The 21,553-nt window shown below is 41.4% G+C and overlaps 2 protein-coding genes across 2 annotated transcripts in view; one reads left to right on the top strand and one right to left on the bottom strand.

Annotated features, from left to right (window-relative positions):
* The window catches only part of GPC3 (glypican 3), a 463,318-nt gene that overhangs the window by 389,401 nt on the left and 52,364 nt on the right, over positions 1–21,553 (bottom strand). The gene's annotated exons all lie outside the window — the stretch shown is intronic.
* Positions 14,676–14,979, top strand: LOC109554768 (thymosin beta-4-like). The gene has a single exon (XM_070783774.1). It carries the CDS (start codon positions 14,733–14,735, stop codon positions 14,865–14,867), a length of 135 nt encoding a protein of 44 aa, XP_070639875.1. The 5' UTR covers positions 14,676–14,732; the 3' UTR covers positions 14,868–14,979.

Raw genomic sequence — 21,553 nt, forward strand, 5'->3', positions numbered from 1 at the left:
GCTGAGGGATGGGGTGAGGATGCCTGTTTTGCACATTACTTGGTAATTTTTAAAAAGTAGCTGGACATTTTACTAGCTTGTTTTGTAGGCTTTTGCAGAAGTCCCCCCTCCCCGCCCATGTTAAAATGGTCTTGTCAAAAAGTTCCCAGCATCAAAAGAACTGATCAAAGCAAAGTGTGTCCAAATGCCATATAACTACCTAAATGATGGAATGAAAGGAGTACCTGAGCCTTAGAAGATTTGAGTATATATTTACGATTTCTACCAATCATTTGGCAAACCTTGGGAAATTCTATTCCTAATCTGAGCCTGTCTTCCTTGTAACTGGAAAGTTTGGGCTAAATGATCTTCATAGTTCTTTCTCAAGCGATGATTCTCAGATGCCTGGTACTGTTACTACTGTTTCATTTGTAATTATCTTGCCTTTAAGCATCTCTGGGTCAAGGACCACATCTCATACTTCTACAGAAGGCATCACACAATCTGGGCCCATAGTCGGCACTTAACCATTTTTCAATTGAACTGATTTCCCTCTTGTGAGCTAAACTGGCTATAATTAGGCTTCTATTCAATAATTTTTCTCTGAAGAGCATATGACACCACAGGTAACCTTGGTTGCTGGTCAGACTGTAACCATCAGGCCAAACTCTTTGCTTACAGAACATAAAAATTTACAAGGATGACTGAGAAAATATTGAGCCCCCCAAAAGTAAATCTGATGCAAGGTCCTCCATGGTAGACCCTGGCCAGACGGACTGATGCTTCCAAGTGACCCCAACTTCATCACCTCTCCACTGCCCTTGGCCTAAATAGTATATGTTAAGTCAAAGATGAAAAGCACCCTACAGTCCAAGAAGGAAAAAGGTAGCCTGGTAAGATATCACTGATATTTTACATTCTAGGATAAAGCTTTTCTTACAATCTAAGTATTTCAGTGATTTTTTTCAAAGTAAATTTTACTGCTATCAAACTTTAATTTATGCTAACAACCACAGGGAATGTCATAATAATTCAGAACATTTTAATCTTTTTACTAAAATAACAAATTCATTCCACAAGTGTTCATTGAACCCCAAGTACATGCTAGACACCACTAGTCACTAGTTTGTTCAACTAGATATAGGTTACAATCCTGGAAAACGCCATCAGTTTTTTATCTTCTTTTCATGACAATGATTAAACACCCAGCTTCTCAGATTTTTTAAAAGGTATGCTCCAAGTTCCTTATTAAGAAGACCATTCACCAAAGGCTAATCTGAGTATGTTTCTCTTTTGATACATGTTACTACCATCCTGGTCAAGTCTGATTAAAGAGTCATGCCACCATAATTCCAGACTCCCATTCCTTACTAAGAGAAGAAACGGAAGTACTGAACAGATAACCAAAATTTCTCAATGGGTCTACGCTTTCCTTTAGCCTGACTTCATAAGAATGAAATATAAGTGAACTTTTAACCTTCTGTACTGCTTCCATAAAAAAATGATAGCAGCTATGGCAGATTTCTGTTTTTAAATGAAATGGTCACAGAGATAGGAGCTGTACTAGTAAAAACAGCCCAAGTAAAGAATGGCACATAGAGAATCTACAGTAAGGTCTTGTCACCTGGTGATCCTGTTAGTGGACTTCAGAAAGATGTGGAGTTTCGCACTTCTCTGACTCTTAAGTAGTATCAGGTTTAAAATGTTGTAGCATTAGGCAAATACACCACATGCAGAGGAAAGCTAGTCCTCACCAATGGGCATTTGGGTCTTCCCTGGTAATCGGTGTGTTTTCAAACTCATGGTCTCAACACATCGGTATGTGCAGATCAGCTGTGAATATGTTTTGCATCAGCTGTTACTAATACTGAACTACCAACATTTGTAAGTAATTTTCTTTTTAAAAAATAGTACATTGAAAGCTATTCCTATACTACAGAAATACCATCACTAAATCATTCACATTCCAGTAGGCTTTCCAGTCCAAGAGAGAAGAAAGGGGCGGGATTACCGCTGGTACACTGGGAAGTGCGCAGAAGCCAGGCTAGCCCCACCTATGGGAGGGACCTACTTGGGAGGTGTATCTTGAGGACTGAAGAAAACACAGCTGGGGCTGAGAATTAAGTTTAACTCTAGGCAGCCCAGAACATGCAGTATTGGAAAGTTATGAGACTTAGCTCTCCTAATAGTTGGGATCTGCTCATCTGTAGGATAGCCTAAACTTTAATTTTCAAGATATGAAGCTGTAATAATTTGGACTTGGGGGATTTTGAGGGTGTTGTTTTATTGGAGAGGGAGGGCAATATTCCAAAGCAAATACCTGTCTGATTTTCAACTCTCTCAGCCTGCAAGGGATAGAACAGAAAGTGGGAGAGTGGCACTGCCTTAAAGTCAGGAGTTTGGAGCCAGAGAAGGAATTCTCTTTTGGACCTGCTGGGTTTCAGTTGATGGTAGGAGACTGAATGGAAAAATACAAACACATGTAACTTATTTGAGCTGGTTTCCTCTTATGTAAAATGGACTTAAGACTATCTGCCTTGAAGAATGTTATGAGAATTAGAGATAACGTAAATAAGTACAGAGCACAATGCCTGACTCTAAAAGACAACTTTTAGTTGAAGTGAAAGACAAAGGAGAAAAGGAAGGATATACCCATCTGAATGCAGAGTTCCAAAGAATAGCAAGCAGAGATAAGAAATCCTTCCTCAGTGATCAGTGCAAAGAAATAGGGGAAAACAATAGAACTGGAAAAACTAGAGATCTCTTTAAGAAAATCAGGAAAACCAAGGGAATATTTCATGCAAAGATGGGCACAATGAAGGACAGAAATGGTATGGACCTAACAGAAGCAGAAGACATTAAGAAGAAGTGACAAGAATACACAGAAGAACTATACAAAAAAGATCTTCATGACCCAAATAACCACGATGGTGTGATCACTCACCTAGAGCCAGACATCTTGGAGTACAAAGTCAAGTGACAAAGCTAGTAGAGGTGATGGAACTCCAGCTGAGCTATTTCAAATCCTAAAAGATGATGCTGTGAAAGTGCTGCACTCAATATGCCAGCAAATGTGGATAACTCAGCAGGGGCCACAGGACAGGAAAAGATCAGTTTTCATTCTAATCCCAAAGAAGGGCAATGCCAAAGAATGCTCAAACTACTGCACAATTGCACTCATTTCACATGGTAGCAAAGTAATGCTCAAAACTCTTCAAGCTAGGCTTCAACAGTATGTGAACCAAGAAATTCCAAATGTTCAAGCTGGATTTAGAAAAGGCAGAGGAACCAGAGATCAAATTGCCAACATCCACTGGATCATAGAAAAAGCAAGGGAATTCCAGAAAAACATCTACTTCTGCTTCATTGAGTACACAAAAGTGACTGTGTGGATTGTGACTGTGTGGATCACAACAAACCGTGCAAAATTCTTAAAGAGATGGGAATACCAGACCACCTGACCTGCCTCCTGAGAAACCTTTATGCAGGTCAAGAAGCAACAGTCAGAATGGGATATGAAACAATGGACTGGTTCCAAATTGGGAACGGAATACGCCAAGGCTGTATATTGTCACCCTGCTTATTTAACTTATATGCAGAGTACATCATGCAAAATGCTGGACTGGAGGAAGTACAAGCTGGAATCGAGATTTCCGGGAGAAATATCAGTAATCTCAGATATGCAGATAACACCACCCTTATGGCAGGAAGCGAAGAGGCACTGAAGAGCCTCTTGATGAAGGTGAGAGAGGAGAGTGAAAAGCTGACTTAAAACTCAACTTTCAAAAAATGAAGATCATGGCATCCAGACCCATCATTTCATGGCAAACAGATGGGGAAACAATGGAAACAATTACAGACTTTATTTTCTTGTGCTCCAAAATCACTGCAGATGGTGACTGCAGCCATGAAATTAAAAGACGCTTGCTCCTTGGAAGAAAAGCTATGACAAAAAGCTAGACAGTGTATTAAAAAGCAGAGACATTACTTTGCCAACAAAGGTCCGTCTAGTCAAAGCTATGGTTTTTGTGGTAGTCATGTATGGATATGAGTGTTGGACCATAAAGAAGACTGAGTGCCAAAGAATTGATGCTTTTGAAGTGTGGTGTTGGAGAAGACTCTTCAGAGTCCCTTAGACTGCAAGGAGATCAAACCAGTCAATTCTAAAGAGAATCAACCCTGAATATTCATTGGAAGGACTGATGCTGAAGCTCCAATACTTTGGCCACCTGATGTGAAGAACTGACACATTGGAAAAGACCCTGATGATGGGAAAGATTGAAGGCAGGAGGAGACGGGGACGACAGAGGGTGAGATGGTTGGATGGCATCACTGACTCAATGGACATGAGTTTGAGCAAGCTCCGGGAAATGGTGAAGGACAGGGAAGCCTGAAGTGCTGCAGTCCATGGCGTCGCAAAGAGTCAACCTCGACTGAGCAACTGAACAACAACAACAAAAGAAAGCTTTATTATTAGTCCCTAAGATCTCTAGGACTGGGGCATCGGTAAGAAGTGAGAACTGGAGAATTAATGATATTGAGATAGCAGTTGAAGCCATGAAAATGAGTAAAGAGTAGAGGGGGAAGGGAGCACTAAAGACATCCCCTTTCGAGAATAGTCACATTTGAATGGAAGAGGAAGATTTGTCATCAAAAAGGAGAGAAGGAATGCTCAGAGGGGTGGGAGGGAAACAGATACATGTACTGCCACAAGCCAAGGAAAGGAAAACATTCAAGGGGGAGAAAGAAAAATAAGCCCCAGTGAATTCAGTAAAAAGTCCGTCATTGGTAACCTGCAGGGGAGCAATTTTACTAAAGAGGCAGCAGCAGAAGCCAGATTACAAGGTGTTTCAGAACGAGTGGTAAAGAAATGGAGCCAGCAGATATAAAGCACTCACTTGAGAAGAGAAAGTCAATAATATTGCAGTCTGACAGCTGGACTTGGTCCAGACACGCAAGAACAGACTTTAGCTGTAAAGACTTAAATGTGGGATTTTAATATGGAATTTCTGATGGCTGCAGGTATAGAGGGGCCTCCCAAGGGAAAAACACATTCCTACTAAAACTAAATATGGCTTTCATAAGCTCAACAAAGAGAGGCCAACCTTGGTTGTTTCTTAAATCTCCATGGCTTCAAGATAATGCCACTCAATTCTAGGAACTGAGAGAGGAGAAAAACAGAATGAAAAATTTAAGAATGTACAAAGATTTGTGAAGAGCCTTCTCTCTTAGGTGGCCTCCCTGCAGAGCTTTTGTTCTCCAAATTCCCAGACGCTCCCAGACTCTTAAGGAGCATAACCCAATCAAGCCTCCTCAGGTTAAAGGGAAAAGAAAAGGCTTGCCTATTAACTCCAAACCAATCACTTCCTGCTTCCCTTGTGTTACACAAAGTCCCTATTTTCATTGAGTAAATAAATAAGTCCCCAAAAAGCAGAGTAGTTTTCGGGAAAAGCTGGTAGGGTCCACAAAGCTGATTAGGACTTATTTATTTGAAAGTTTCAAATAAAAGGTATTTCAACTGGTCAGGAATGTTTGAGGACTATTGAGATGTGACAGGATTCCCTAGGTAAACATGTCCTACCTCAGGCTTCTTGGAGTCTCTAATCCCTGTAACAAGCAAGGTCCTAAATAAGAGAAATAATACTACTAGCTACCATTATTGAGCAAGCATGCACCATGTGCCCTTTACATGCATTGCCTCATTTAATCCTCACAATAGCTCTGTGACGTTAGATATTATTAACCCCAGGGATGCAGAGTCCTTAGGCTAACCCCTGTTGCCAAAGGACCTCCCAGGATTCACCAGCATAAATGCCCTATCGTCTGGCCATGGACTTGTATTTTCTTGTCCCAGTACTGCTTTGACTGCTTGGTTTTCAACAGTTAAGAAAAAATCAAAAATATATCTTCTCCCTTTTCTATCTGATGTCATATGGGTTTTGGAAATAAACAGACCCCAACTTGGGCTTCCCTGGGCTCAGTGGTAAAGAATCTACCTGTCAATGCAGGAGACATGGGTTTGATCCCTGGGTTGGAAAGATCCCCTAGAGAAGGAAATGACAACCCTCTCCAGTATTCTTGCCTGGGAAATCCCATGGACAGAGAAGCCTGGCAAGTTACAGTCCATGGGGTCACGAAAGAGTCAGACATGACTTAGCGACTAAACAACAAGACCCCAAGTTCATATCCTGGCTCTGTCCCCAAGCAATCTGTGTGGTCTTAGCCAAACAGACAATCATAGTAACTTCAGTGTTGTTGTGAAGACTGAGATACTAGTACAGTGCCTAGCACATAGTGAATACTAAAAAAATTTATATTTTTTAAATTCAGAAACATATGGAGAAAAAAATGAACTATCATGCCCACTGAAGGAAAGTTACATGGCTCAAAATAGCCTGGAGTTAAAACTCCCCTCCAGGTCCTCCCCACCATTCTATGCAAAACAAAGAACTCTCTCACCCGAAGAAAAAAATGGACATTAAAGTTGATTACGCCCAGCTCCCAGCTGGTCCAGCCCCTGGTCTATCTCCAAAATTCCTTACCCCAGCCGTTTAAGAGATAACTACTCCAAACAACCTTGGAGAAGAACAGGCCCCCTTAAGACAGTAACTTTCCACATACATGCCTATATATACTTACTCTTTTCTTGGATAAGCGCAGCAGCTCGCTAATCTGACTGCTGCCCCTTCTTGCCTCATTAAAGGTGATCTGTTCCTGTAAAGTGCCAGTCTTGTTCTTTTTCTGAACCTCGCCTTCTCTAACTCCCTTACTTTACACCCACCATCCAAAAATAGGCCCTGAGATATTTCAGTATATATGTATATATGTTTTTTCCACCAAACTGGAATTTTATATATCCCATTCTTTATAAGTGTTAACATATATCATAAAATATTCTTTGGAAATATCAGTGTTAACAGCTTCATAATATTCCAGTGAATAGATTCACCATAACTAGTTTAACAGACACAACACTGATTCAACAGAAACAATTGACTTTTCACCATAGGCCTCTGTAGCTCAACCCAGAGGATTCTTCCAATGAGAATTTCAGGGAGGAGTTTCTGTTTCCCTTAAATTACACCTCATGTTCAGCCCCCAAGCTTCCAGCCATCTTTGTCAGGGGTTACTGGCTTTAGTGTTACCTGCATATGTCTAAGCAAAAGCTCTGAAAGTTAGACTTTGGGGCCATGTCCAAGGCAACCACTAGCTCGAAAAAGATGCAACATGATGTACATTTAACCATAGCTAACTAATAATAAAATACATATTCTGAACATTTTAACAAACCACATTACCATGTATTTTGTGACATCAGAGGAACATTATCAAACCAGAGGACTGGTTCACATTAATATATCCAAGATAAATTGCTTAAATATTTTATGGGATACCCAGACAGTAGAGTACTGCATAGCCATTAAAATCATGTTGACATCTATGTAATAACACAAGAACATGTTCTGAAAATAGTTACATTTTTTAAAAAGCAGGGTATAAAACGGTATGTATGTTTGTTTTTGTTTAGTCGCTAAGTTATGTCCGACTCTCTGTGACCCCACGGACTGCAGCACACCAGGCAGGCTCCTCTGCCTTCCACTATCTCCTGGAGTTTGCTGAAATTCATGTCCACTGAGTCTGTGATGTTTTCTAACCATCCCTTGTAATGTATACATATAATTTAAAGATCTAAAAAAGAAAAGTCTACTAGCCAAACTGTTAATAGGTCTTAGTATCACAAGTAAATTGTTTGCTTCACTATCTTACCTATATTGCTGCATTTTCTAACGTTAACAGGTATCATACCAATAAATTATTCTTTTAAAAAAGCCAAAATTGTACATTCATTCATATTCTAAACCCCTATTATGGTGTGTGCTACCATTCCCTATGTATTCTGGCTTGTCAAGACTTAATTATATCAACAATAATAAATAACCATGATGGAGCCCATAGAATACTGGAATTAGAACTGGAAACTAAACTCAACCTGTTCCTAACATTATGCCCCTGGCAAACTGCTTAATCTCCTGGAACCACAGCCCTCATCTCTAAAGTATGGAATATCCTGTCTACCTCACAGGGTTGTTGTGAGTTGAAATGAGACAGTGCAGGTGGAAGTGTCTCTTCCTATACCTGGTAAACGGAAAGTCAGTTAAACCTAGTTCCAATACCTTTCTCAGCAAGATACAAAGTGCAAAGTGACTCTCATTATAATTATTCAATTTCTACTCTGTGTTTCTCTTCTCACTCAATGTGTCCTTCTGTGTTCAGACTGGAATGTAAAAAAGTATACGCAAACAGGAGAGATGCCAATGAGAGTGGAAATACCTGAGACAATGGGAGTAGACAAATAGCTGAGTACCACACAGTCCTTGTATCATGAGATGCTTGATCACAAGCAGAATCAAAATTAATGCAGTTTGTCGCCCCTACCTACCCTGTAACCCTGACTTAAACCAAAAAAGAAGAGAATCTCAGGTTTAAATCTCATATTTAAATGATCCAGTGTTACTGCAGCTGTAATTGCCAGAGGCACACATCTGATTTGAGCTTTGGGAACGGGGAGATGTATTAACAAGTGTGGTTAATAGTCATAAGGGAAGGTTAAAGGAAACTCTTGTTGACTTCATAACAAAAGAAAAGGGCTATATGTACAGTCAATGTTAATTATGCTCTTGTTAGCCATATGATCTTATGAGAACAGTTCTGTCTGCTTCTGTGCTAATGAGCACCTAAAACTAAGGATCTGTCATGTGCACTTTATTACTGCCACTGGTTTTTTCCAAAAGCGGTGACATGTTTGTCCTACAGAGAAAAAAGGAAGGCATTTCCAAATGAGAGTTATAATAATAATAAGCCTCCAACTCTTCCTCTTTCTTTTTTCCACCTCTCTCTCAAATAAGCTGGTGTATCATTCTGTAACTTACAATTTCCAAAAAATAAACTGAGAAATGTGATGGTATTAAATATGAATAACCATCTGTGCCATCTCTTTGAGAAGAGCAGGAACTCCAAATACAGGAACACAAAAAAGCCCGCCCTCTGGCATATAGATACTTAAGCAAAAGGGTTCTTTCAATCCATACACTCGAACATTTTAAAGAGGTAGATGAAAAATGAGCTCTTCAGTAAAAATTCTCACTTTTTAATGTCTGCAATTTTATCTAACATTCAGAATTGCATCCTGGGTTAGAATTGTATACTCGGTACATCTTCTTTAAAAACCATATAAATCAAAAACTACTAGAAGTCTCAAAACATCAGATAATATGATTGATTTTATTCTTTTATGACATCACCTGAACAGGAGAGGAATGAATGGGCTTCAGAAGCCTCTTATTTTTCCAGCAGCTTTCTTACAGAATAATATACTTTCATAATGAAATGTAAGATTATAAATTGCCAAATTGATTTTGCATCAGTGGTAAGAAGTCATAAGTGACTAAGTGTCCTAAGGTGACCTAGTATGTTATAGAAAATGTGAAACCATAGTATACTGACAGTTTAATTGGTTTAGCAAGAGTTCATATCACTTGGCTGAAATGCATCATTGGCCTTTTTATCGTTACATCTTATTGCGGCTTTAAAAATAAAGTAGATGACAATCTTGTGAAATGTTTCCTTTACTGAATCAGGTTCCTGTCCTTGACTTTATTGCTTTGCTTAGCTTTCCAAAGCAATGTTTACAAACTTCCTCTGCCTTTTAATATATTTTGAATAGTGAAATTTATCTCCCCAACTTGATCCTTTCGAGCCTGGAGATGGGAAAACACTAGTGTACGGTCAGTGCGAGGTGCACGAAAACAGACAGCATCAAGGAGTTAAAGACCAGAGGGGATGGCACCTTGACATTTATTGCTGTCTAGTGCAAACCAGAATATATAATTTGACTCTTTTACAGCATTAGGAGGGCAATTTAAATGCGTTAGGACTTGAACTATCAAAAGATGCTGTCTCCTGTCTCCAGATGTAATTACAAGACAAGACTATTAAAACAGTCTTATAAATACAAGAGGAGCTAAGGCTGTGAAGGGTGACAGAAGCGGAAAGAACTACTTCCCCAGCAATGGCAGCTGGTTTTCTGAGAGCAGTCCCTACAGCAGAATAGGAGGCTGGCTTGCAGGCTAGGGTGCACTCCTCCTGAATGACTGGTGTCAAAGGAAGGCCCTGAGCTCAACTGCGACCCAACACAGCAAGATAGGAGAAGTGACACTGCCACCACCAAGAACATTCTACGCCTTCTGCCTCCATTCTACTTCTGCAGGTTAAACAGGCAGAATGTAGTCATTAGTCCTGCTTATTGAGAAGCTGCTTACTATATGTGAGGAGCGTAGAGTGCTAGGCAATGGTGCATTTAGCAAACCCAGGCCATGTCAAATTGGTATTCTCCAAATCCCAGGTATGTAGTGACTCCCTAAGGGACAACTTTTTGTTTTCCCCACCCCTTCCATTCAGTGGTATTAAAGTGTGTGTGTGCATGTAAATATCAACAAGAATCAAAAGGTTTGTCTGTGAATTTCACAATATTCCCGGAAACAAGGTTAAAAAGAAAGAGAATCTCCAGTTACTTGTCAATACGATATTGTCTTTTAAAAGATCATGTCCCAGTTAGCTACCATGTTAAGGAATTACATACAAAAATGGTAAAAGGATGAGTGGGGCAGGGGCCAAGTCTGGTCATTCTTAAACCATAGGTTGACACTCGGATTCTAAGCAGGGAGCCAAGTTAAAGCAAGTGCATGCAGAAAAGATGCTTGTTCTTAATAGTAAGACTCAATGTTGATTAGGAGGTAGTGAGACGGGCACTTGCACACTGCTCCTGGGTGTATAGATTGATAAAACTTCTGGAAAGTGATACGGTATTAAGTATCTAGATCTTCCTAAAAGTTTATATTCTTTGGTGCAGTTTCCTTATGTCTCTAGCCCAAGGAAACATCAGAAATCAGCACCAAGTTATATGTACACAAATGTTCACGGCAGCACGAAATTGGAAACACCCTAAACGTACATCAGTAAGGGGGTGCTTACATACATTATGCATATGAACAATCACACTTACCATGAACTTCTAATGGCATGTGAAAGTGCATGTATATATTGTTAAGGAAAAGGGCAGAGTTCAAAACTCTATGTAGTAGAAGCAAGTATCCGAGTGCCCCCATCCCAATCCCATGTAATTTCAAAAACATCTTCAAACAAAGTGCGTGGGGGGGGAAAAAAAAAAAAGCAGAGATGGGGATGAAACTAGAGAATGTTGTGCTTACTGAAATGTCAGACAATGAAAGACAAATACTATATGATATCACTTATATGTAGTACCTAAAATATAGTACAAATGAATGTATATACAAAAGAGAAACAGATGCACAGATCTAGATAACAAACTACTTACTGGTTACCACTGGGGAGATGGAGGGGATGGGGCAAATTAGGGCTATGAGATACAAACTACTACATATAAAATAGATAAGCAACAAGCAAATATCATATAGCACAGGGAATTATAGCCATTATCTTGTAATAACAGTTAACAGAGTATAATTTGTAAAAATACTGAATCATTATGCTGTACACCTGAAATTTATATACCATTGTAATTCAATTACATTTCAATTTTTTTTGAAAAGCAGAGCTTATCACCATTGAAAGTAAGAGAGTTTAACCACTTGATTTATTTTGCAATAATTTTAGATTTACAGTAGAGTTACAAAGCTAGTTTCACTTGGTTTCCCCTAATAGTAACATCTTAAATAACCATGGGCCATTTGTCAAAATTAAAATGTTGACATTGGTACAATGCTATTGACCACACACAGCCTTTATTCAGATTTCCCCAGGTTTTCCACTAATGTCTTTTATCTGTTCCAAGCTCTAATTCAAGATACCACATTGCATTTACTTGGTCACTCAATTTTAACAAGAGAATTCAAATTTGTGCCTCACCCAAGACTCATAAATTGCCTATTCATTTAATTAAGTTTTCTTTTCGCTTAAGCCATTTCTATTGAAGAGCCATGAAGGTATAAAAAAGATCATTTTAAAATAAGTCAAAATAATCTGTTTTCCTGATTTGCACATGAATTTATTTCAGAATTCTTCCCAGAGAACTTTGTGTTTCCCCCCTCCCGTGGTCCCTGGGTCCCTGTTAACTGGTTTCACATTCCCCTAATGATCAGGCCCCAGGTGGCTGGACACTAGGGCAGCACCATCTCAGACACAGAACAAGTACTAAACTGACTGCAGTAGAACTTTAAGGTTGGGAGCTACCATCAATAACTCAATCTTGCCAGAAATAACCTCTGGATAAAAATGATTCACTTACCAAACATTTCTTTAGTATCTATACATAAAATCCTTTTTAGCATCATGTGTGCTGTTTCAGAGTGGTGCAGAGAGGCTGAGTAACTCCACAAAAAGTCTATTAGTTAATAGATGGCAGAACAGTGATTCTAACCCCAGTTCCTCTGTTACTCTAAATCCATGCTCTTGATTGTTATTGTTCCTCCTTGAGAAACTCTCAATAAACGATGGAGCCGAATTATTCCAGTTCTAGTTCTTAAACCCTGACTATTCCAACCTTGAATAGAACTCTGACCCAGCAGTGGTTCAGATTTGATATTTGTGGCCATGTGCCTTCCTTCCCCTTTTACTAAACCTTGGCCTTAGCTGCTCAGATGTGCTGTATCTATACCAACCAAGTTGACCCCTCTGTAGTGTGTCTCAGTCATGTTCTGTTAAAGCTTTCTGGATCTGCCTGGTTGGGGACCGTCCTGCCTGTCCCCAACGATGAGGGGCCTCTGGTGTCCTTTGCTCTGTCAGCCACTCTGCCCCCTCTGGAACACAGGCCTAGCTGTACCTTTAGGCCCTGCACTCTGCCAGTTGGCTTGGCAACCTTGGAGACAGGAAAAGGGAAGTCTAGCTGAAGCAGCCTGGATTTCCCGGGAGAGTTGACACTTGGCAGCAAGTAGCTCAAAGGAAATGACTTCCTAATCTTCCTGAAGATTCTTCTTCTGGCTGAAGAAGAAGGACAAGAAAGCCTAGTCCTGCTCCTTTTCTTCACACTGAGAATCACTCAAAGGATGCTATTCACAAAACAGCGCTAGGGAAGACCTAGGGCAATCTCAGCCTAGTGTGTTCCAGCTTACAAAGGAGCTTCCCCACTCTGGGAATGAAGGACAGAGAAGAAAGCAAGTCCTTGAGCCTTAGGGAAAGGGATATATCAGTGACTTAGCTCCGTGGATACTTTCTAAACTCCTCCAGTCACTACCAAGTGACCTCAGGAACTACCAGCTGTGCACAGGTGGCAGAAGCCTTTGATGACTGGTTTCCTCTTCCCTAGAGTCATTTAGCAGCAGGAGGGGTTGTGGGGCGGAGAGAGCAGCTGTTTATTCTCATGACACTTCCCCCTGCCAAAGACAGCTCTTTGATTGATCCCCCGGCAGAAGATCTAGCTTGTACTCGGGACAGAAACAGTTTGGGGATAGATGGGTTATGCAATTTCCTCTAGGTCAAACAGGGAATCCTCAGGAGAAACCAGTGACTTTTCCTAGTGCCGTCTGTTGATGAGAGTGAAGGGGGGTGACTACAAACGTATCACCACCATTACCCTCTTCCCACCTTTTCCTCTGACCTTTTTAGAAACCATCAATGTAAGCTTACATGAGTTTATTCACTTGGTCCACACTAGAACTGTATGAGATAGAGACTTCTACCACGCATGTTAAAGATGGGGAAACTGAAGCACTAAGGAAACAACTCCCAAGATCACAAAGAGGCAGAACTAGGATTTGAACTCAGTCTTAGAACTAAGAGAGTCATTAGGATTAAAAACAGACTTTAGCAAAGCAGCCTTACACACCCTGTCACAGCACCCCTTGCCAACACACACACACACACACACACACACACACACACACACACACACACACCCCTACTCCCACCATGCCAGTGACTGTCTTTTCCAGCAAAGAGCAATGTAATCTCCTTTTAGGAAACAAAATCTGACCAATTTAGTTAGGGAGAGAAGACAGGCTGAGAATAGATAAGCAAGTGAAAGTAAAAATCAAACTTGCTGAAAACAGGAAGTAGAGAAAGCAGGCTGGAAGCTGTGATCAGAGATGGAACACAGTAGATGTCAGGCACTGATTCCTTGTTTGTGAGATGTTTTAAAACAAGAATGTAAAAGAAAATAGTCGGAAGTGCGCTCGGCGGCCCGTGGATCTGTCTCTTGCTTCAACAGTGCTTGGATGGAACAGACCCAGGGACGCCCCTTGCTCCAGCCTCTGACCACCCTCCAACCTTTTTTCCAGTCGCAACCTCCGGAGTCAGCCACTCAGCTGTCTGTGATCACGGACCAGCCAACATTTTTTAACTCCTTATTACCAACCAATCATGAGCTCCCAGATTCATCAGAATTATTCTACCGAGGTAGAGGCTGCCGTCAACCGCCTGGTTAACATGCAACTGCGGGCCTCCTACACCTACCTCTCTCTGGGCTTCTATTTCGACCGCGACGATGTGGCCCTGGAGGGTGTCGGTCACTTTTTTCGCGAACTGGCCAAGGAGAAGCGTGAGGGCGCGGAGCGTCTCTTGAAACTGCAAAACCAACATGGCGGCCGCGCCCTCTTCCTGGACGTGCAGAAGCCATCTCAAGATGAGTTGGGTAAAACCCAGGACGCGGGCACTCGGCGGCGGCCACAGCGCAGACCCGACTTCACTCGCTCGCAGTTCGCTTCGCACCCTCTGCAACCATGTCTGACAAACCCGATATGGCTGAGATTAAGAAGTTCGATAAGTCGAAATTGAAGAAAATGGAAACGCAAGAGAAAAATCCACTGCCTTCGAAAGAAATGATTGAAGAGGAGAAGCAAGTAGGCGAGTCATAATGAAGCGTGCACCGCCAGTATGCACTGTACATTCCACAAGCATTGCCTTCTTATTTTACTTCTTTTAGCTGTTTAACTTTGTAAGATGCAAAGAGGTTGGATCGAGTTTAAATGACTGTGCTACCCCTTTTCACATCAAAGAATGGAGAACTACTGACAACGTAGGCCGCGCCTGCCTCTCCCATCTGCCTGTGTGGCTGGCAGGGAAGTTAAAGAACTTGCATGTTGGTGAAGGAGGAAGCTGGGTGGGATGACAGTGAAATCTAGAGTAAAAAGCTGGTCCAAGGTGTTCTGCGGACTGTAAAATGCAGTTTAATTGGAGTGCCATTTTTTTTATTGTTCAAATGATTTAAATTATTGGAATGCACAATTTTTTTAATACGCAAATAAAAAGTTTTAAAACCTGAAAAAAAAAAAAAAAAACAGGACTCTATGGAAGCCGCCCTTCTCATAGAGAAGAACCTGAATCAAGCCCTGTTGGATCTGCATGGCCTGGCTTGTGCCCGCGGAGACCCCCACATCTGTGACTTCCTGGAGAAGCACTTCCTAGATGAGGAAGTGAAACTCATCAAGAAGATGGGTGACCACCTGACCAACCTCCGCAGGCTGGCTTGTCCCCAGGCTGGGTTGGACGAGTATCTCTTCGAAAGGCTCACCCTCAAGCACGACTAGGAGCTTCTGGAGACCGGTGGCCATTGAAGAACCCACCTGACATCAGGACTGCCTGAAGCCCCCCTCTGCAGCCATTAGGCAGCTTTTTAACACCCTGGAGCCCTCTCTCAAGCCTTGGACCAAATGGAAACAATAAAGCTTTTTGCAGAAAAAAAAAAAAAAGAAAGAGAAAATAGTCTAAGTCACATCCTCTCTTATAACCTCATCCTAAAATACAGGGTAGGGCTTCTGTGATCATTGGGTAGACAAAAGAAAGGAATTATTGCCTTTTCCTTCTAGCCTTCCCTGAATTCCAGCATCAGTCAAGGCTGGGAATCCAAGCTAGAAATGGAGAAAACTAGAAGAATTCCTAAGAGGAGGGCTGTACACTGCAACCAGCAGGTCAAGGGACTAGGCGACCACACTGAAGAGCCTGGGAACAACTGGAACATAACAGCTGGTTGGGCCAAGGCTTCTCAGCCCTAGCCTCAGCACTGACACAAACCCACTGTTTCTTTGCATTGCAAAAGCATATCACCCTCAAGCTGGATCTTCCAAAGATGATAACATTGGTTCCCATTTAATTATGAAAAAGGAACAATCAAACTAAGCAGATGACTCTGGGCTTTCCTCTACTGCCACAGGTAGAATTTCAATGCTGACTGACACTGACAAATGCCAGGTTTTGGAGGGAAATGGCAGAATCCCAAGATGCTCTCCTTGGGTATTCACTGTCCTTGTAAATTACCCAGGAACATTGTTTTTAAAAGAGAGCAATCACCTTGAAGTGCTGATGATTCTAAATTTGGGGATCACAGATATCGGTGGTTTTTACATGACATTTACATATGAAGACATTCTTAATGAAAAATATATTCTATACTGTTTAGCATAACACTGGCTGAAAAATATTCCACTATGTGTGCTGTTATAGGGCTGCAATTGAAATTCCAGTCGCTTTTGGAAAATGCTCAACATTTTTGAAGCTATTTCCTACCAATGAGTTTATCACACAATATATAGAACCCAACTGGCCACTTTAAATGACTCTAGGAGGCAATTGTATATCAAACTCCTCCATAATGGATTTTTTTTTTAATTGTTAAAGAAACTCATCAATCCTCAGTAATCATTTTAAAGTAAAACTGATTCACTCATAACTAAGCTACTGCTGCCCTGGCTCCCACAACAGAAGCCATGACCATGAATAACTCCAAATCACCCCCAATTCTGGAAGTGCTAATTACCTCCAGGGATGCTACACGGGCAGCTGAAAAGCCGGATGACCACAAGCAATTAGCCAATCAATTTCGCTTCAAATTGCCCCCAACACAATTGGCAGAAAGCCATACATGGAGTTTAAATGGCAGTCACCTATTTGAGAGGAAACAAAAGGTTTTAGCCTCCCACACTACATTAATAACCGCCATGATGCCCAAAATTACCACCATCCTAATCACATGTTGGGATTTAGGCCCTGCTCAGAAAGCAAACAGATTACTCATTGTTGAATACATTTTAGTCCATTAGCACCCATTAGCATACTAAATAGGTGTCACCTAGGAAAACTGAGGGCAGTGTTCTGATGGGATGGGAAGGAGAGTCAGCCCAGCATAGGAAAAGGTGACAAAGAAAGGAGTATTTGGGAAACACTGGTGAGGGGGAACCAGAAAACAAAGCCCCTCTGGTTCCCATATTCCTTAAAGGGGAAAAGTAGGTGGCAGTCACAGATAATAATCTCATCAGTCTAACATCAGTCTCAAGCAGGATTTCAGAACACAGCATCAAGCAGATTTGTGAGCAAAGAAATAAGTTATCACAAGAAGCTGGCATAGTTTTATAAGAACAAGTCACGCCAGTAACCTCATTTCCTTTTATGATGGGAGTATTGGACTGAAAACTAAGGGAAAACAGTGGATATACTGCTTCTGGATTTCAAGAGGGTTGAGAACAAAGTGAACCATCACGTCCAAGACAGACTATTAGAGATTGGAAAGAATACTGCTAGCTGGTTCCTTCGCTGCTTTAATGGCTGTATCCAAAGGTGCCAGTTAATAGACTAATGTCAATCCAAAAGGAAATTTCTGATGGGGAACCTACGTGATCTGCTCTGCTCAGCATTTTTATCAATGGCTAGTATGATGGCGTAATGGTACACTGATCAAATTTACAAACTGCATGAAGCTGGAAGGCACAGTTAACTCATTTTGAAATCCTAGTGATCTCAACAGGCTACAGTTTTAGCTGAAATTTGACAAGATATTATTATCATATAAGACCAACACCCCAAACATGGGATGAAGGCTGGTGACATCAATTTGGAGAATTTTGCTTGACTTTAAGATCAACACTTCTTGACTCAATAGTGTCTTAGGCTGGCTGCCTCAATAAAAGAATCATATGTAGACTATAGGAGGTGAAGGCTACTCTGTGCTCAGTACTGGGCAATTCTGAGGGGACTAATCACCAAATAGAAGCTTATCCACATGAGAGTGACCAGTATGGCAAAAGAGTTTAGGGGACTAATCACCAAATAGAAGCTTATCCACATGAGAGTGACCAGTATGGCAAAAGAGTTACTAGGAGATTGACTTTGGCCCAAACTAACATAAAAACTAGCAATTAAAGCTGAACAAAAATCAAATGGGCTGCTTCTTAAAGGGTAGGATTCCTTCATCAGAGGAGGTTTTCACTCCAAAACCAAATGATCACTGGCTCAGAATACATTGTACAGAGGAGTCACATGAAGGCAGGAAGGCTGCATTTGATGGACCTCTAATGCTCCCTGTCAACTCTGAGATACTGTGACATTATGGAACCACCTTCCTTAATTTATAGAACTGAAAAAGGACACAGAACTAAAACCAAACCTCTTGGTAGTGAATTAACACAGGAAAAAATATTCTGAACCCAGAAGAGAGACTACAAAAATAGCAGACAACCCCCATGCTTTCTTGCTCCAAACTCCTTAGCGGTAGGGGTCTTGTTTGCATGGATAGCTTGGAGGTTTAAACTAACTTCACTTGGGTGGCTGAGATGTTTGTAATGAGGATGAGGGTAAAGAGAGTCAAATGGTGATGTGTAAACAACTTATTTCCCTGCCTTCTGTGAAAACAGTTTGATGTTTTTCTATAGACAGAGTGATTTATATGAAAAGGGACCAAAAAAAAACAAACAAACAACTAACCCACTTTAAGAATATTATTTGTGAAATGCTACTGAAAGTCCATCTAAGTCAAAGCATCTCTTCTATGAGCCCTTAATTAAGACATAAAAAATAATGGAGAGCATATCCATAAGCAGACAAGACCACGTTTTTGAGGAGTACAGCTGCATAATCCCATGTGTGTGTCTGAAAATGCACTGCAGCACATGGCATACAGTAGATGCTCCTGAATGGTTGCTGACTGGCTAACAGAAACAGAGAAAGAAAGTTTTTGAGGCATTTAACCAAAAATTGCCCTCAAAATTCCAGCCTATAGTATGACAGCAGGATTTAGAAGACCATCTTCTACTTGAGACAACTTAACAGGGCTCGGCCGTGTTAAGCTGTCCTTGCTGTTCCTTGACTTCTGGGTCACTGAAAAAAGGACAGACTCCTAGACAGATTGCTCAGGGTCAGATCTCTGGAGCAGTTAGGTGCTTCCCCAGTGACATGGAAAATGCTGGCTCTCTCTGCACGTTGGGAGGTAACACCGAATGTAAAACTGGCCCGTTGCCTCTGGAAATGTTTCCTTGGACCCAAAGTCCTCCTTCTAGGGATAGCCTAGACAGCTTCTGCTCCAGGTATAAGTTTTCAAGTGCATGAAAAGATATGACTAAACATATTCCCTTCGACACTGTGTGTCAGAGTAAAAAAGCAAATAACAAACCCAGGTGCCAACAGGAGAGGAGATAGATAGGAACATTACACAATCATTTTTAAAAAGGACAAAACCTTTCAGTACTTATTTCGAAAGACTTTGTAAGATATATGAAGTGAAAAATTATATTGTAAAACAGCACATATGGCACGGTCACATTTACATAGGGAAAAAATTGAGAGTGACTAGTGAGTGTGTGTATCGGAGAAGGCAATGGCACCCCACTCCAGTACTCTTGCCTGGGAAATCCCATGGGCGGAGGAGCCTGGTGGGCTGCAGTCCATGGGGTCGCTAGGAGTCGGGCATGACTGAACAACTCCACTTTCACTTTTCACTGTCATGCATTGGAGAAGGAAATGGCAACCCACTCCAGTGTTCTTGCCTGGAGAATCCCAGGGACAGAGGAGCCTGGTGGGCTGCAGTCCATGGGGTCGCTAGGAGTCGGGCACGACTGAACAACTCCACTTTCACTTTTCACTCGCATGCATTGGAGAAGGAAATGGCAACCCACTCCAATGTTCTTGCCTGGAGAATCCCAGGGACGGGGGAGCCTGATGGGCTGCCGTCTATGGGGTCGCACAGAGTCGGACACGACTGAAGTGACTTAGTAGCAGCAGCAGCAGTGAGTGTGTATGTACATACACAAAGGCACAGGAAATGGTTGAGGAAGGACACACACATCAAACTACCGTATTTCCAGTCAGCATAGCCAGTCAGACAGAGGGAGATGGACAAAGGGGGACTTGGAACTTTTCTATTTTCACTTTTTACTCTCTAGATATTTCTGTATTGCTTTTTTTTGCATTAGGCACATCTAAATACTACACACACTTTTCCATCTCAGAAAATTACATGCATAATTTGAAAAAATATCAAAAACTAAGGACTCAAGCTCTCACCAAGCCTCCACGGACTTCACAGAGGGCCATGCTGAAGGACCCACTTAGCTTCCCTGCTCCACTCAAGTCATTCCCACTCTCTCTTGGGGGTGAGGGGTTTCAGGGGAGAAAAGTTCTCAGGGTGGTACATAGCGCCAAGTGGGGGACAATTTATGAATAAGTGACTTTCTTAGAAAGTCAAAACCCAGGGAGAATCAACAATCCTGTCTCATTAGAACCCTTTCTCAAAGCCTTCTCGTAATCAACAACAGCAGTGCTCACTATGAAAATTATGTAATGCACCTACCAACTACTTGCCATTGTCGAAGAAAGATGGAGAAAATCTGGCACTTGAGGCAAAAAGAAACTCAGTAAAATGAAGGTGCTGATTCATAAGCCTCCAGGCAATAAAACCTTGATATGCATGTTCTTTTCTATCCAATCCTCCCAGACACACTCATGCACAAGTTGTTTAGGAAAAGAAAATGAGACAGCATCAAATAACTAGATTGAATCAACAAAGCGCTCCTGTAAATCACTCATGAGTGCTTCTTCGGTTAGACACCAAACACTTTCTGTGCTTCTTGAAAGAAAAGGTTAACGTGAAAAAGCACCTCCTGGACCAAGGTCTTCCTCATCAGAATGTGAATGGAAGACAACTCTATCCTCAATTTTGTTACCTGGAAAATAGGAACCATGTGTCTCCTGAAAGTATAAATGTTCTGAAGTGTTTAGCTTTATATAAATATAGAATTATCTGATCCCGGGGTCAATTTAGTGCGTCAAGTCTATCAAAGTGGAAGTGAAAGTCACTCAGTCATGTCCGACTCTTTGCGACCCCATGGACTATACGGTATAGTCCATGGAAATCTCCAGGCCAGAATACTGGAGTGGGTAGCCTTTCCCTTCTCCAGGGGATCTTCCCAATCCAGGGATCAAACCCAGGTCTTCCACATTGCAGGCAGATTCTTCACCAGCTGAGCCATAAGGGAAGCCCAAGAATACTGGAGTAGGTAGCCTATCCCTTCTCCAGCGGATCTTACCAACCCAGGAATTGAACTGGGGTCTCCTGCATTGCAGGCAGATTCTTTACCAACTGAGCCATCAGGGAAGCCCCGAAGTCTATCAAAAGTGCCTGACAATGGTTCATTTTCAGCTTCAAACTTTAATTTGGACTTCATGAAATCCAAATTATTTTTTAAAGTAATTTTAAAAAGAGCCATAGAAGGCTCCCTGGTGAAGGCAGTACTTGAGGCAAAAGACAGTATAGAGCAGAGACTGAGAACTCAGGCTC

This window comes from Bos indicus, chromosome X (assembly GCF_029378745.1).
Source record: "Bos indicus isolate NIAB-ARS_2022 breed Sahiwal x Tharparkar chromosome X, NIAB-ARS_B.indTharparkar_mat_pri_1.0, whole genome shotgun sequence".
NCBI classification, from domain to species: Eukaryota; Metazoa; Chordata; class Mammalia; order Artiodactyla; family Bovidae; genus Bos; species Bos indicus.

What these genes read in the sequence shown, in the direction of transcription:
- LOC109554768 (XM_070783774.1), top strand. Translation starts at nt 14,733, where the DNA reads ATGTCTGACAAACCCGATATGGCTGAGATTAAGAAGTTCGATAAGTCG.